The sequence below is a fragment of the Podarcis liolepis genome (genome assembly GCF_965112155.1).
Source record: "Podarcis liolepis genome assembly, chromosome: 13".
Classification (NCBI taxonomy): Eukaryota; Metazoa; Chordata; class Lepidosauria; order Squamata; family Lacertidae; genus Podarcis; species Podarcis liolepis.
Window position 1 is genome coordinate 38469391 of NC_139573.1, and position 17721 is coordinate 38487111.

A 17721-nucleotide genomic window follows, 5' to 3' on the forward strand; every position below is an offset into this window, starting at 1 on the left:
CTACAGGGAACAGTTGGAGACAGATAAAAGACTGGTGACAAATTAGCTCTTCCTGCAGAAAAGCTAGTCTGGTTATACTTATTCCCTGCCCCTCAGCAGAGCCAACGTTCCACACCAGATAAGGAAGGGTGGCGAAATTAATGTGAAGTTGAGCACTGAAATGTACTTGAAAGCATCACATCCTTTTGTATGAGCCACAGAGTACGCAGCTCCAAAGAGGCCCTTTCTATTTACTGCACAAGGCAAAGAAGGCTAAAAAGTTTGCTGAAACACCAGACCGCCCCTCATTCTGCTGCTGCTTGCCCTACCACTGTAATCACAGCAGGAATTCTCCAAAAGATTTATTTTACAAAATAATAATACAAGAACATCCATTCACACACACAACCTGAGGCAGGTATTACGAGGACGCCCATCAAGACGTGTCCATGGTCTCTCCCTCTGGAAAACAAAAAGCAGGTGCAAGAGTTCAAGATGGAAGAACACACTCCCCGCCTCCCCAAAAAAGAGGATCTCAAAGAGGTCTTCCTCATTAAAACAAAGAACATCATCCCTGCCACTTGTGAATTTTAAGAGTCCCCAGTTGTAAGCTCTGTAAGCTGACAGAGACCCCACACAGAAGAGGTACCAGAGGACTTGAAACAATCTCTCTGCATGCCCGTGATGTAGGCTGAACTGCCTTCCTGGCAAAGGCAGCTAATAGCATTGATCACAAGGTGGTCAACCCGTGAGTGGGATGGTTAACTCCTCCCCAGTAGCTGACTGTGTGCTGCTAGCCTGGCACTCCACTCTGGCCTAGAAAGCCGTAGGGCACAAATGGGGGGACCTCTGGGCAAGGAGAGGGAGCAGAAAGCTCTCAAGGGCAAGTACAACTGCAAAGCTGCCAGAGCAGGTGGGAAGTCTGCTGAAATGCAGGGGGGAGGGAATGCACCACCACAATTTTTGGAAGTTCTTGCTACTTCTCTGCCACCCCCAGCCCAAATTGGGTTACTCGCTAGGCTACCGGGGGAGCAACTGCTGCACTCCGTGCTTTCAAACTAAAAGCAAACGCTGCTTTACTCACACTTTCATTATTTTCCTACTTGCATGCGTCTCTTGCAGGTACTGAGGACAGAGGATTGGGAGGAATAGGAGGGGATTAAAAGCAGGAAGGCCTACCCTATTGTAGCGCACAACAATCGAACAGTTGAGGATTATCCTCTACCCGCCCCGCAGGTTCTTCGTAATTCTGATCCTATGAAAGTCGCCCAGTGTCGTCACCACTCATCCCCAGAAGAACCAACTTTCTGGGTCCCAAGCCACTAGCATACGTTGGTCAATGAACACTGCACCAATAACCGCGGAACGAAAAGCAAAAACCAGGCTTATTCTTGCCCCCTCTCAATTATGAGAAGCATCATTACTGTTGTGCAACTTGACTTTTCAGTGGATTTGCAGATGCAGTACTGAACCCGTCCTGTGAATTGACATCGTACGCTGCGACTGGGGCTCAACGTCCTTTGAAGATTTCTCAGCATGGATTGAAGGCAGAATCATATGCTCAGTGGTGCTACCCATTGCCAAGAACAGCATTCCCACGTCAAGTATCCTTCCTCGCCTGCTTTTTCAAGTCAGACTTGCCTGGGAAGTTTTCTCCACTCTGCACTGCGTTATTGCCTGACCGAGAGGCAGCAACACTAAAAAGTCTGCCCATTTTGGGAAGGGGGTGGAGGAAGAAGAGGGCTCAACCCTGTCATTTTTGACAGAAGCGCTGCACTAGGCATTTTGAAGTTAGGTCTTAACAAACCGGAATGCGCATTTGAGGATCGCCTCAAAACAAGGATTTAAAGCAGAGAAGAAGAGGAGTTTGGATTTGATATCCCGCTTTATCACTACCCGAAGGAGTCTCAAAGCGGCTAACATTCTCCTTTCCCTTCCTCCTCCACAACAAACACTCTGTGAAGTGAGTGGGGATGAGAGACTTCAGAGAAGTGTGACTGGCCCAAGGTCACCCAGCAGCTGCATGCGGAGGAGCAGAGACACGAACCCGGTTCCCCAGATTACGAGACTACCACTCTTATCCACTACACCACACTGGCAGGGGCCGGGAACGCTTTTCTGCCTGAGAAGCACAACCTGATGGGGGCCACATACCACTTGGTGGTCAAAGCCAAAGGGGAAATTGGTCAGGCAAGAGGCAATATCACAGTTGCAGAATGTGGTGCAAAAAACCCCACACAGTTCAAAGTGTTGGTGCTGACCTGTAAAGCCCTAGATGGCCTCGGTCCTGTATACCTGAAGGAGTGTCTCCACCCCCATCATTCAGCCCGGACACTGAGATCCAGCTCCGAGGGCCTTCTTGGCAGTGGCGCCCGCCCTGTGGAACGCCCTCCCATCAGATGTCAAGGAAATAATCAACTCTCTGACTTTTAGAAGACATCTGAAGGCAGCCCTGTTCAGGGAAGTTTTTAATATTTAATGCTGCATTGTTTTTAACACTCGATTGGGAGCCGCCCAGAGTGGCTGGGGAAACTCAGGGGCTTGTGAAGGGCCTGGGAGACTCTGAAGGTCAGTGTCATAGACTGGCTGGGTGCAGAGGAGTGGTGGAAGGCACCAGCTGGGAACCCCTAAGGGAAGAAGGCTCAGAGCCCAGGGACTGGTGGTGAGACAACGATGAGTGGTTGGAGAAGACTGGGAAGAGGAGGCGTTGGAAGCTGAAGAGGTAACACGGCTTAGTGAGTAGGGAGAGTCTGTGGCAGAGTGTAGTCCAGAAGCAGCAAGTGGAGGCAGGAGAGGATGGGGAGCCAAGAAACAGATATATGGCAGGCTGGTGAAGACGCCAAGGTGTCTCCCCCTCCTGCTGCGACAAGCTCTCCTCCACCTGGTCTTCTAGAAACCGAAGAGGGATGAAGAGGATGGAGCAGAGAGAGAGAAGGCAGAGAAGTCTCAGGTTGCTTGGGAAGGACCCGGGGGGAGGAAGAGACTTAGGGAGCTGTGGGAAGGCAGGGACCTTTGAGTCTCTACAGCTGCCTCGTTGGTGAAAGGCCTACTGGGAAGAGTTGCTGTTAACTTCACTGACACCTTGTGAGTTATTGCTGACCTGCTCCCGGCTCCCGTCAGATAGAGAGGGCTTCTTTATTTGGCCCTGGCCTGGGCTTGAAGTTCCCCAAACGGATCTAAAGGAATTCAACTGCTCTGTTCTTGTCCTTTACTGGCCTTGACCAAAGCAGAGCTCTCCGTTTCTTCCAGGTGCCTCCTGCGTTTTTCTGCTGCGAAAGTCCTACATACACTTCAAAAGCTCTAGCGAGGATGGCTAGGCCTAGCCCCCGGCTGGAGGAGGTTTTCAACCCACACATCCCTTCGCCTCAAATTGTTACTCACTGAGTTCATTGAACATGAAGGCATCCTGGTACTCTTTCATGTACTGAGTGGAGCGTGACTCGTCCAGGAACAGCGAGTACACGCGCTTGATGTCGTCCACCTGAACCTCTGTGCCCTGTGAATGGGGAGGGAGAGAGGTCAGAGCTCCCAGCAGGAGAAGAGCACAGCACAAACTCCAGCAAAGTTTCACCACTCCAGACAACTCCCTCCAACTAGTCCTGGAAATGAAAACTGAGGACTACTCTGGGCTTCCAAACGCTTCTAGTTTTATGCCTCCCCCCCCCCCAACTCTTCTCCAAGAGCTTAGGGATCTTGATAAAGAGATCCCACTGACTCTCTAAGCCAGGCATAGGCAAACTTCGGCCCTCCAGATGTTTGGGACTACAATTCCCATCATCCCTAGCTAACAGGACCAGTGGACAGGGATTATGGGAATTGTAGTCCCAAAAAATCAGGAGGGCCGAAGTTTGCCTATGCCTGCTCTAAGCTCCCAACACACCTCCCATCATGGGAGTTGGCAGTCCAAGACATCAGGAGGGAGCCACGTTGGCAAATGCTGCCCTAACGGCACCAAAACATTCTTGCTCCCAACTCCAATCCAGGAGAAGATGCACTTGGTAATCTGTGCTCCTCTGCTTCCAATTGCTTTTTAAGTGGGGATTTTAAATGGTTGTAAGCATACCACACAGGCACTAGAAGGATGGGACAGACCTTTTTACAACAAATAAAGACATTCATTTGGCCTGCCTGAAGGAACGTCTCCACCCCCATCGTTCAGCCCAGACACCGAGGTCCAGCTCCGAGGGTCTTCTGGCGGTTCCTTCCTTGCAAGAAGTGAGGTTACAGGGAACCAGGCAGAGGGCCTTCTTGGTAGTGGCGCCCGCCCTGTGGAACGCCCTCCCATCAGATGTCAAGGAAATAAACCACTATTGGACTTTTAGAAGGCATCTGAAGGCAGCCCTGTTTAGGGAAGTTTTTAATGTTTGATGCTTTAACGTGTTTTTAATATTCTGTTGGGAGCTGCCCAGAGTGGCTGGGGAGGCCCGGCCAGATGGGCAGGGTATAAGTAATAAATTATTATTATTATTTATGGAAAATGAAGCTCATGATATGCACACACACACACGGGCACAAGTAGGGTGTTTTTGCAAGCTGCGGGTCAGGCTGAGAAGAGAGGGAGAAAAAGTAAGGATTTATTGGCCTTTTGAAGAATGGCAGCACTGGAATGGTGCTGCCCCGCTGGAAGTCCCCGGACTCTACAGAGTGCCAGAGCTCACCTTCCGCTTGCGACACACCAAGCTGGCGGCTGTGATGAGCTGGATGGCATAGCGCAGGGAGGTCTCCAAGCCAATGCGCGTCAGCACGGTGTAGGCGTCTTCATTCATCTCGACATCCTCCTCCTCACACCTGCAAGAGATATTCCAGCTCAGAATAAGGAAAACTTCCACAGCGCAGGGCGAGACGCCGGAACAGCAACAGCAAAACTGTGATGCGGTAAAACGGGCAGGGTGGAAGCATCCCTTTGAGGCAGGAACTGCAGCGCCCTCAAGCTCCCTCTGGCTCACCGGATTTTAAGGATCTGCTTGGTCTCCTTATCGCTGTAAGGGGAGGTCGAGATGATGAGCATGCGGTCCAGGAGGTCAATGGGGATGCCGTGGGGGCTCTGGTAGTTGGTGCCACGAATCCTGCATCGGAGAGGACAGACCCAGAATGAGCGGTGGCTGAAGGACCTCCGTTCCTGCCAGCCTGGTGTCAGGCGTGGAGAGTCCTCCCCTCTCTTTGGTAACTTCACAGACAAGAATTAATGAGCAGTTTATATTTTATAGTCCTTTTTATTCCGTCATCTGGCTGTTTGGATTTGATATCCCGCTTTATCACTACCCGAAGGAGTCTCAAAGCGGCTAACAATCTCCTTCCCCTTCCATCCCCACAACAAACACTCTGTGAGGTGAGTGAGGCTGAGAGACTTCAGAGAAGTGTGACTGGCCCAAGGTCACCCAGCAGCTGCACGTGGAGGAGCGGAGAGGTGACTGTGAGCAAAAATCCACATCTCTCCACAAGGAGAGCAGTTGGCTACTCTAAATCCTCCCCCTTCCATCTCCTGCAACATCCTGGGTGCCAACAGAAAGTTCCTCCTCTGCATTCTTTGTTCTCTAATATGGACGGACTTCCTAGTTCTTGGGGAGGGAGGGTCCCCCACCATAGCTGTCAAAGTTTCCCTTTTTTAAAGGGAAATTCCCTTATTCTGAATAGGATTCCTCGAAGAAAAGGGAAAAGTGGACAGCTATGTCCCCCACACCCTCTAATGACGTCTCTGCTGGCTGTTCCCTACCTACTGTTTCTCTCTCCGTTATCTCATAACTAGGCAACTCCTGTTGAAGCTGCTCAGTGTCTGTGTCTCTCTCTGCTCCTGAAACCACTGGAAACAAGGGGGGCAAATCTTCCCTCTCCCCCTCCCCCTCTTCAAAGAGGAGCTCATCCGCCTGAGAATGCCTTCCCCAATCCTCTGATTCAGACCATTCCACGACACCTGGAGGCAAGGAATCTCCTCTAGGCAGCAGGCATACTCCTCCCAGCCTCTCCCTGTACGCAGGGACAGGTCCTCCATATCGCTGCTGCATTCAGTCCAGTGTTGTAGAGCCATGCCTTCAAAAGCCACTTACTTAATACCAGCAGCTTTCCGGCAATCTAGTTGTGACTTCATCAGCGATGGCTGGCGTCTCCATCACCTCCCCTCTAGAAGTGGGGTGCCGGTGCCTCTGCAGATGTCGCTCACAGTCTCCCCATCCCAACCACAAGGCTTCCTCCCACTGTGCCCTTGTCTACCACCACCCTGCCTGCCTTCTTGACTGCAGAGAAAAAGCCCATCTCTAGCCCGGCTTAGGAGCCTCTGCCAGTGAATCAGGACCTGGCTAGGCTTTTCAGAAGCAAAAAAAGAGGTTTCGGTGTTCTGCCCAGCTTGTGTGCTCTGCCTCATGGCAGGTGCAGAGTTAGCTACAGGAGGCATGGGAGAATTACGTCATTGCCTGGGTCACTGAGAAATGGGATTCTGATCAGCAACTAGTCAGCTGCCAAAACGCCACCACGGCCAGTGCCCGACTGCCCGGTGATATGGTGCCATGCCCCACCCCAGGGTGAACTCTGCCAACCTGGTGATGCCTCGATTGGTAGCCATGATGAGGACAGGCGCCATGTCACTCTCCAGGGCCCGGTTCAGGAAGGAGAAGCACTCAATGTCCAGCATGTGGACCTCGTCAATGAACAATACCTGGAAGGGAAATGGGAGAAAAAGGAGGAGAATGGCATTGGCCCCCAGCAAGACACTCAAACGAGAGGAAAGCACGGAAGAGAGCAGCGGAGGGTACAACACGCGCTCTAAAACAGGACTCACCCCTGGGATCACCTCGGCCTTGCCCTCCTCTCGCCACTCGGCGACCTTGGCATTGATCTGCTCTCGCACCTCGGATTTTATCTCCCCTGTGTCACCTGGGAGCATACACAAGATGAGGGAGGGGAAGGAAGAGGCATGTCTTCTAAAAGTCAGATAGTTGTTTATTTCCTTGACATCTGGTGGGAGGGCGTTCCGCAGGGTGGGTGCCACTACCGAGAAGGCCCTCTGCCTGGTTCCCTGCAACCTCACTTCTCGCAGTGAGGGAACCGCCAGAAGGCCCTCGGAGCTGGACCTCAGTGTCCGGGCTGAACAATGTGGGTAGAGACACTCCTTCAGGTATACTGTGCCGAGGCCGTTTAGGGCTTTAAAGGTCTGCACCAACACTTTGAATTGTGCTCGGAAACGTACTGGGAGCCAATGTAGGCCTTTCCGGACCGGTGTTATGTGGTCTCGGCGGCCACTCCCAGTCCAGATACAATGATGCAGCAGGCTAAATTTCTGCAAAACCCTCCAAGTCAGGGGTCAGCAAACGTTTTCAGCAGGGGGCCGGTCCACTGCCCCTCAGAACTTGTGGGGGGCCAGACTATATTGGGGGGGGGGATGAACGAATTCCTATGCCCCACAAATAACCCAGAGATGCATTTTAAATTAAAGGACACATTCTACTCATTTAAAAACACACTGATTCCCGGACTGTCCATGGGCCGTATTTAGAAGGCGGTTGGACCGGATCCAGCCCCCGGGCCTTAGTTTGCCTACCCATGCTCCAACTCCAGGTTTCCAATGAACTACTTCCGCCCCACTCCCTCCAGTTCATCCATATCGTCATACCAGAGAAGAGTGCGAGGAAGCCCTGTGTGCGGCTGTTGATGACATCAATTTCGTGCAGCGAGACTGTGTGCACCACCTCCTTGCGCTTCTGCAGCTCCCCGTCAGGGCACTGGACAAACTTGGTCTGGGACAGGGAATAATATAGGCAGTTGGAAGACCTGAATCCTTCTCGTGCCTAGCACCCAAGCCCATTCGCGCTGGAGCCCGGGGGCAGAAAACTCTTGCAAGACAAAGACATACAAAGCTAAATGACGGGAAATTAAACTGTGGGTCCATCTATCTGCTCTAACAGCCAGCAACTCTCTTAAGGCAGGGGTGAGGAACCTGCAGCCCTTGGGATGTTGCTGGACTACACCTTGCATTGGCGCTAGCCAGCATGGCTGATGGTAAGGGATGATGGGAGTTGTAGTCTAGGAACATCTGGAGGACCACAGGTTCCTCATCCCTGCCCTAGGGTTTCATTTTTTTTAATAAATATTTATTGGATTTTCACAAATTATAAAAACACACACAATACACAATACAAACATACACACACAAAAACAAACAAACACACATAATTTCGAATCCTTTTTTTCTTGAAACTTACTTCACCGAATTCCCCATACCTCCCCTTTCTGCATTCCAATTCCCAAATTTATTTCAGCAAATCCTCCCCCTTAATTTTATCTAATTTTTCCTTTCCTTTTCTTTTACTTAATCTTTTACCGCTGTAACCCCGTACTTTCTATAACCACAACATTTTATCACTCATTAATTTTACAATATTTCTTAAGATAAATTTTAAATTTCTTCCAATCTTCTTCCGCCGTCTCTTTCCCCTGGTCTCGGATTCTGCCAGTCATTTCAGCCAGTCCCATATAGTCTATCACCCTGCCCTAGGGTTTCAGGCCCATCTCCCTGAGATCCTTTGACCTGGAGATGTTGGGGAATGAGCTGGGCACTTTCTGTGTGCGAAGCAGGTGCTCCGCTGAGCTATGGCATCTGACTACAGCATGCAAAGGTCACCCCTCACAGGCAGCCACCATCAACGGAGCCTTGGGATCTCCCATCACCTTGCATCAATTTGCACTTCTCACCCACCCACCCCCCCTGCAAATACCTGCGAACCCATAGCATCGTAGTCCCTTGCCCGGGTAAAGGAGCGTCCTAGTTTGGTGATCTTCCCCGTGGCTTTGTCAATGGTAATGACATCCCTGCGGACACAAAAAGGAGGAGGAAATATGAGGACTGGGCCCCGCCTTTTGGCTCTGGGTGGAAGACACCTCGCAAAGGACACACCTGCCATCGCCTCAGGAGGGCAAGTTAATTTATCTTCTCTCCTCAAAACTGATGCACGAGTTGAAGAGCGCTTAGTGGGGTAGGCTGTATTTCTTTCCATTCATGGTTATGGGTGGCAAGAAGCCTAACCTACACTAACCTTCAATAACTAACCTTCAATTTCTCTGGGGAGAAAACGCAGCGCTAAGGAGGATCCTCAGGGGAAATTCAAAAGGTGTGGGGCCAGAGGAAGCTGAGCTAGTCACTCTGTTCAAGCCTGAGCTGCTTAACTTCATCAGACAATATCCTTCTTGCTAAATTCATGTAACGTTGCTGCACTATCAGGGTGGGATCGGACATCGCAGCCGGCAAGTGTAAATGAACGCTTGGCTGCCAAACCTAGCTGTAATTTGTGGACCTCTGCATTAATGATTCTGAGTCAATGTTCTCATGCAAGGGGGGATACACGTACTGTGTTTGTTCTGTAAGAGAGTTAGCAGCTTTAAAAGACATTTACAGTGGTGCCCTGCAAGACGAATGCCTCGCAAGACGAAAAACTCGCTAGACGAAAGGGTTTTGCAGTTTTTGAGCTGCTTTGCAAGACGAATTTCCCTATGGGCTTGCTTCGCAAGACGAAAACGTCTTGCAAGTTTGTTTCCTTTTTCTTAACACCGTTAATACAGTTGCGACTTGACTTCGAGGAGCAACTCATAGAACGCGGTGTGGTAGCCTTTTTTGAGGTTTTTGGTGATTTTTGAAGCTTTTCCAAAACTTTTCCGACACCGTGCTTCGCAAGACGAAAAATTCACTAGACGAAAAAACTCGCGGAACGAATTAATTTCGTCTTGCGAGGCACCACTGTAGAGGCAGCCCTGTATACGGAAGCCTTTTAATGTGTAATGTTTTATTATGTTTTTCTATATCTTGGAAGCCGCCCAGAGTGATTGGGGCAACCAAGTCAGATGGGCAGGATATTGATATTATTATTATTATTATTATTATTATTATTATCATCATCATCATCATCATCATCATCATCATCATTATTAGCGGGAGGCACTGTATTCTAAACCACTGAGCCACTTGGGCTTGCCGACTGGAAGGTCGGCGGTTCAAATCCCTGCGATGGGTTGAGCTCCCGTTGCTCTGTCCCAGCTCCTGCCAACCTAGCAGTTCAAAAGCACACCTGTGCAAGTAGATAAATAGATACCACTGTGGTGGGAAGGTAAATGGTGTTTCCATACGCTCTGGTTTCCGTCACGGTGTCCCGTTGCACCAGAAGCGGTTCAGTCATGCTGGCTACATGACCCAGAAAGCTGTCTGTGGACAAATGCTGGCTCCCTCGGCCTGAAAGCGAGATGAGCACCGCAACCCCAAAGTCGTCTTTGACTGGACTTAACCGTCCAGGGGTCCTTTACCCTTTTTACCTTCCTATTATTATTAATTTATGTGGGCCTGTAGGGGCAAAGTATAAAGACTGCTGAACTTCAGGCCTTTCCAAGCAATGTCCTCTCATTTCCAGGTAACGTATTAAATACTCCTGTGTGCTATTCACAAACTGTGTTCACCTTTATCACTCCTTCAGTGTTAGACATTCCCCATCCCATCCTTTCCGGCTTCAATTTGTCGAGTGTGCTTCCCTGTTGTCCACAGAAACCAGCAATCCTGACTTCCTTCACAGATACCAGACAGCTCAGGAACCCTAACTCTCTGTGCCCTTCCCCACTGGCTCTCCCTTCGCACCTGTGCCCCACCTCCATGCCCGGCCCTGGCTCACCCAGCCTGCACTTTCTCCTTGGTCAGGGACTCAATCATCTTGGTGCCCAAGTCATAGATGGTCTCCATCTCGGTTGTCTTCAGTGTCAGCTTCCCCACCTTAGCACCCTGCAATGAGAAGGAGACAGTCAACATCCCTCCAGCGCTTGTTACCTTGATAAATGGGCTGCTGTGTGCAGTGCTGCCATTACTGGGTAATAGCTAGCCTGCCATCCCTGTATTATACCCCAGCCTCAACTCACAGTGCCAGTCGCTGGGCGATCTATTTGGATCTCAACCACTTCACCTTCAATGATTTCTGTTTCCTCCCTGCAAGAATAAGGGGATAGAACTGATCTCAGCAGGCAAAGAGGGTGGACTGCAGAGTACCACACTTTCATCAAAAAGAAGACCTGGAAATATAATTTCAGATGAGGAGTCCAACAGGCCTTGCTTTGCTGTGTGCGCCACTCTCCAGCCAGAGAATTTAAGACACTGGCTCCTAGTTTATTTTCTGAAGACCTATTTTATCCCATTAGCAGCTAAGGTGGCATTAAATGCACCGTGCAGAATGCTACAAAAGCCAAAATCAACCACCAAACATGTTGCTGCCCAGCTCTCATGCTCAACAAGTTTTTTCAAAGTTTCCTAGAATCCTCCTTGTTGACTCCCCTCACTTCTGTTTGAATCCTCCAGTGCCCACCCTCAACGTCCTGTTTCAAAATCCCAAGCCACCCCCAGAGAACAAAAGACCTCCTTGCTGCTCCTCACTTGATACGGACGCCAATGGAGCGCCGGAAGGCTTGAGTCAGCGCCTCAGTCTTGCTCATCTCCAAGGAGAAGATCTCGCTGCCAGCAATGGCTGTGAAAGGGGTATCAAGGCCCAGGGCCTGCGCCATTCCTGAGAGAAGAAATGGCAGCTTGGTTTTACAACACATGACTTCTTTCTCTTTTTTTTCATTCTTTTATTTATATTTTATACGTTCTTTTATACGTTAAAAAATATTTTGACAAAGTAAGATTCATAAATAAATAAGAATAAAAATATGCACCCCACCCCCGAGACCATTCCATTGCAACTATCCAACCTCCCAAAATTTCAACACCTCTTGCGATGATTTGACCCCTTTCCGTTTTTAACAATTCTACAAACACCTTCCATATATCCTCAAAATCATTTCTGCATATTCCCTGTCTTAACTTAATGGCACATGTTAATTTATCATTAATAGCTATATCCCACACCTCTTTATACCATTCTTCCATTTTATATTCTGCTTGCCCCTTCCACTTCCTGGCTACAGTCGTACCTTATTACATCAGTCTCTGGTTGTGTTTTTTCAGGATACAAACGCAGCAAATCCGGAAGTGTATACTCCTGGGTTTCACCATACGTGCATGCGCAGAAGCACTCTGAGCGTCTCGCACATGTGCAAAGCACTCTATGGCACCATGTGCATGTGCAGAAGTGGTACTCTACTTGCGGACTTTTCGGGATGCGAACAGCACCCCGGAACGGATTGAGTCCGTAACTAGAGGTACCACTGTATAATAATTTGTGCAGCTGTCAGTAAATTTGTGAACAAGTCCTTCATAGCCTGTGAACCTTCCACTCCATTGTAAATAGATAATAATGCTACCTCTGGCACTATCCCTACTTCAAGTGTCAGCAGAAGTAGCTTTTGTGTCTGGACCTTACCCATAGCAATGGCGGTCTTTCCCGTGCCTGGTTGGCCAGCGATCAGGACGGCCCGACCAGCAATCTTCCCCTCCTTGATCATCTCCAAGATCACACCAGCAGCTCGACGGGCAGCTAGTTGGCCTACCATGCCCTGGGACACCTAGCCAGGTGGCGGGGAGAGGGAGAGAAAACAGTGAAGGAACAGGAAAACCAAAAGGCCCCACACTTCATTTATTCCCTTGTTTGCACAATCACAGATCCGTATTCCTCTCAAACACATACACAGCACCCTACCTTCCTCACTTCCTCCTCATTCCTACTCTGTACTATCCCCTATTTATTCCTTTTTATTTCACCCTGCCCCCTGTAAATCCATTAATGCACCCACAAACATTAAAAAGCTACATAAAGGCTTATGATCCCAATGGCAACACCCATAGCTTTCATTCAAATCACTTGCATTCACCGTTTCATTACCCTCCAGCAACCCACTCCCATCCCCCTCTTGCATGGAAAATGGTGGGAAAGGGGCTAATCTATATTTTTTATGATGTTGGCAAATCCCTCACTTTCCACTGCAATTGGCTGGACAAAGATAACCAGAGGCAGTGCAAGGTGAGCGCGTCAGCGTTAAAACCCAGGAAGCTTTAGCACTTTCAAAGTTATGTGCATAGAAAAAAACATGATCATACTACATATGTGGCCCCAGAAACAAGTGCCTCTACATCCACAAGGCATAGCAACAACCTCTGTACCACTCATCTGTTATTATATATTCTGAAAGCTCCTAGTATTCCACTTTCTATTTGATTAGATTTTACCAATCACCCACCCACCCACCCCAATCTAGCAACTCTCTGAAAGCTCTTTTTCCAGGTACCTGTCTGGGTTCCAACGTATCATCTAAGCCAAGTCCTCTAATGTGGGAGTGGGCACCTGTGTGAGAGACATGTAGACTATTATTAGATGGTCAGTGACCCACAAACCCATCTGTCCTTGTCCTGCCCCTTGATCAAATATGCTTTTTTAAAGCATTTACTTCCGTGGAGAAAGCAACATAATCTTCACTGAGGAACTTGACAAGTCCTATTCAGGCATTTGCTTCAACTCTTTCGGTTGTCATCTGTCTGTCTCAAGAGATAATGGAGTGCGCCTCCAGGGTTGAAGTCAAGCCACTGGAGAATCACAGCGCCTGCTGTGACTGCAGAGACTGGTAACTCGTATTGCTGCCTCCCGCATTGTTTTTGCTGCGTTAACAGCACCAGAGTGACCTCTCCAGGGCGCAAACAGTGTGCATGGAGGTCCTGGGCTGCCCAGATGACATGACCCCTTTCTCAGCCTCACTGATGTGGTCCAAAAGCAAGCAGAGCAATACATTTGGCACCAGCTTGGCTGCCAGTTGGCTGCCGGAAGGAGGTGTACAAGATGCCATCCAAAGGTTAAAAGTGTACAGTGATGGAAGACCTGCCCCAATGTCCATTGGCATGGCAGTGCCTGTCCACTGAGCCCAGGAGAACCTATGCACATTCAACTGAACATGCATTCTTGTGCAATTTAGAATTCAAATAACACAGAGTTCCCAAATGCACAAAGGCTCCTCAGCATGCCCCCAGTTCTTTATACACTTTTAACCCCCATGTGTTTAGACAAATACCTGAAGAGAGATATAATAAATTGGAACGCCAGGCAAAAATGGGAGACAATCCCAGGTCAAGGAACAATGGAAACTCACCAATCCGTTCAATCCGGGTGACATCCCGAACTTCTGGGACCTTGGTAGCCTGAAAGAGAAAATGATTTAATGAGGCCTGCCAAAATCCAGATATCACTGGACACGTTTCGGAGGAAGAGTTACACTACGTTTCATACCTCATCACCACAAAGCATTCTAAACACAAGCATTCTAAATCCTTTCACGTATTTGGATGTGACTTTCCACAACTACTGAATACCCAGTTTCTGAAACAATCAAGTGATGGATATAAAAAGGTAATGATCAGAGCTCACCCCATCGCAGGGATTTGAATATAGAAAGGGCAGAAAAGCAGGATGACGAAGATGGAGGAGAGAAAACCTTGGCTTTTTCCTCAAGGTTTACAAGGTAAAAAAACCTCAAGGTTTACAAGGTAAAACCACAAAATATAAACTTTTGCAGGCTATAACTGCAAAGCTTATATGAGAGCCTGTGTGGTGTCCTTAAGAGGGGTGCAGTGGTAGGCGTGACAGAAAACCCCTTACTCAGCCATTCAATGACCATCACCATCCAGCTCAGCCTTGAAATTCACTAACGACAACCAGCCTCAAATTAACTGATGCAGGGAAATGAAAGTTAACCATGGATAAGAGGAGACTGAAGGGAGATATTATAACCATCTTCCAATATCTAAAGGGCTGTCACATAGAAGATGGAACAAGCTTGTTTCCTCCTGCTCTTGAGGGCAGGACCCAAATCAATGGCTTCAAGTCACAAGAAAGGAGATTCTGACTATACTGTACACCAGGAAGAATTTTCTGAGAATCACTGAACTGTAGAGTTGGATGGGATCCCCAACCACTTGCAAGGCAGGAATCCCAACAGGCAGGCGCCAATCCAATTTGAAGTCATACTAGATCCTGCTTAGCTTTGCACTTTTATCGATGCACTACACAGGGAGCTTTCTTGACAGCAAGGACTATCCTACAGTGGAACAGGCTCCCTCCGCCGAATGAAATGGACGCTTTAGTTGAAATTCCTGCATTGCCAGGGGTTGGTCTAGGTGACCATTTGGGGTGGCTTTCAACTCTAGAATTTTATCCCAGCTGGAGCTCCTTGGAGAAAAATCCGGATTTGAAAACGCATGAGATGGATGTATCTGTCTTCAGTAAGGGGTGGGGGTGAAACCTGTGGCCCTCCGGTTCTCGCTGGACTATGCCCATCATAGAATTATAGATTTAGAAGGGACCCCAGGGGTCATCCAGTCCAACCCCCCCCCCTGCAATGCAGGAATCTCAGCTAAAACATTAATGGCAGGCGGCCATTCAACCCCTGCTTCAAAACCTCCAAGGAAGGAGAGCCCATGACCTCCCAAAGGAGACTCCATTCCACTGTCGGAAAGTTTAGCCGGAATCTCCTTTCTTGCAATTTGAATCATCCCTGACTGCTGGCCATGGGGGGCCGGGGCTGATGGGAATCACTACAACATTGTAGGGGTTGGGAGGGACCGCAAGGGTCATCTGGCCCGACCCCCCTGCAAAGCCAGGACCATTTTTTTGCCCCCCACGTGGGACTCGAACTCGCGACCCTGAAATTCAGAGTCTCCTGTTCTGACAAACTGAGCTGTCCCAGGTTGCGGTCGGGAGTCCCACAGACTTCTGAGGAGATTCCCCACCCCCACTCCCCTCAGAAGGGGCCGGTGAGGCTCCGGGGGCAGCCCTAGGGCGACGCACGGAGGCAAACGGAGGGCGGGGGGGGCGCCCCGGGACCCCCCTTCCTCCCCACCCAAAAAAGTTCCGATTAATCCGGGTCTCTTTCCTGCAAGGGAAATCGGAACCAGGAAGGGAAAGAGGCTTGTCGCTCACCGCGGCGGTTGCCATGCTGCTGCTGCTGCTCCTGCTTCAGTCTCGCGCCGTCTCTAAGCACCAGCCCGCTCCGCCCGCCCCAACAGCTTCAGCAGCCCGGGAGCAGAAGCCGGAAACAGGAAGCGGTCCTTACGGAGGGTGCCGCTCTAGCTGATCTCTATTGTCGCCCCGGTCCTCCAGCTCATTCCTCCCTATAGAGGGGCCCTTAACGACAGCCTTCCCGACGGATTATGAGGCTCCCGCAGCCGCGCTGGGGCTGATGGGAGTTGTAGTCCGAAACTTGGGAGAGGGGGAAGGTTTTGAAGGAAGATTTTAAACGTTCTCGCCATCACCTCATACTAGTTCACAGATCACTGTTTGTTTATTTATTTATTTATTTTGCTTGGCGTCCGCCTGTCTCTAGAGACTACTAGAGACTAATGTTGTAATTTAATACTAATGTTGTATTTTAATCTTGTTTTTAAGTTGTATTCATTCAACTTGTTTTTATTATTGCTTGTTAGCCGCCCTGAGCCCGGCCTTGGCTGGGGAGGGCGGGGTATAAATGAAAACTATTATTATTACTATTATTATTGTCACTATTATGTGTTAAGTCAATTCACTTTATCTTGCCCAAAGCATCCTGTCGTAGAAAAATTATGGGTTGGCTTTTGCTGCCCACCTCCCTGATGTAAACGAGACGGCATCCCCAAGGGACTTAGTGTCCCCTAAGCCCATTATAAGCCATAGAAAAATGGATGAAGGTAGGATCCAGTGAAAGCAAGACATATCTTTCTTTTTCTTTTGCAACTAGATCCGCTGACTCCCCCGCCACACACACACCTCCTTGTGAGGAAGTGAGAGACCACAAACAAAGTGTGCAGGAACCTTTAAAGACTTGAGACATCGCCCAGTCCCTTAGCCAAAGGCCCCCCAAAAACATCATGCATACAAAATCGGCTTATATGCTCAAATCATCTTGCCCCAGCAAGCAACCTGCACCAGCTGAAGTTTCCAAAGCGACTTCAGAGGTAGCCCCACATATAACATATTGCAGTAATCTAACCTAGAAGTTACCTAGAACTCCTGCCATGTATATCCTGTGCCAGGGACACAGTTCGTTCTTCCAGGCCTCAGAAAGTTTTAGCCACACTGCCCATAAGAACATCACACCATTGATTCAGGGCTCAAACTGGTTTTATGGAACACAACAACGAAACAAAAACTTGGAGTAGGGGGTGATTTATTTTAGGTAGTTTGGTTCCCAGCTCAAAAACATGGGTCCTCTTAGAATAGCTGTCACTTTGATGCAGCAGCTAACTGCTCCCTGCCTGCCCTCCCTACCTCCACTGTAAGCTATCTTATCCGCCCCCCCCCCCACCTTTGTGTGTGTTCATATATATACCATACATAATCTATATTAACATAGTGGCTTTAGCATGGGATGGGGTTTAATCAACTTAAACAGTATTGTGTAGTGATGTGAGAGACTAGGGTTCAAATCCACTCTCGGACATGAACTTCACTGGGTGACCTTGGGCCAGTCACCAACTGCCTCAGTCGAACCTCACAAGGTTGATGTGATGATAATATTGGGAGGGGGGAAAGGATGTAGGCCACTTTGAGCTCCTTGAGTGAAAGGTGGCAGGTAAAATGTAATAAAGAGACAAGCTACAGTATACGTGGTCCCTTTTTGATAGCTCAATCCTACATATTTACTCGGAAGTCCTAATGAGTTAGTGGGTATAGGATCACTGCCAGAGTTACGCAGGCAGGAGCTTGCATGAAGAATTTTGCTGCAGGAGTAGTGGGCGGGGGGGGGGGGGGGCAGACACCTCCTCAGTGGATGTTCATATTCAGGATGCTACCTGCAACAAATTATTTAAAGAGATGGGTATGGCAGAAG

The 17721-nt window shown here is 49.1% G+C and overlaps 1 protein-coding gene across 2 annotated transcripts; it reads right to left on the minus strand.

The window, feature by feature from the left end:
• Positions 1-326: 326 nt before the first annotated feature.
• Positions 327-15991, minus strand: RUVBL2 (RuvB like AAA ATPase 2). 2 transcript variants are annotated; one of them, XM_083470010.1, is made up of 16 exons: positions 15837-15991; positions 14011-14059; positions 13159-13214; positions 12297-12438; positions 11369-11498; positions 10861-10927; positions 10620-10726; positions 8685-8778; positions 7583-7706; positions 6752-6846; positions 6510-6628; positions 4926-5045; positions 4638-4767; positions 3361-3475; positions 1064-1104; positions 327-441 (listed from the first exon to the last, which is right to left on the minus strand). In XM_083470010.1, exons 1-15 carry the CDS (start codon positions 15849-15851, stop codon positions 1079-1081), a joined length of 1389 nt encoding a protein of 462 aa, XP_083326136.1. In that variant the 5' UTR covers positions 15852-15991; the 3' UTR covers positions 327-441; positions 1064-1078. The 2 variants fall into 2 exon arrangements, with proteins under 2 accessions (XP_083326136.1, XP_083326137.1); XM_083470011.1 differs by lacking the exon at positions 1064-1104.
• Positions 15992-17721: the final 1730 nt, after the last annotated feature.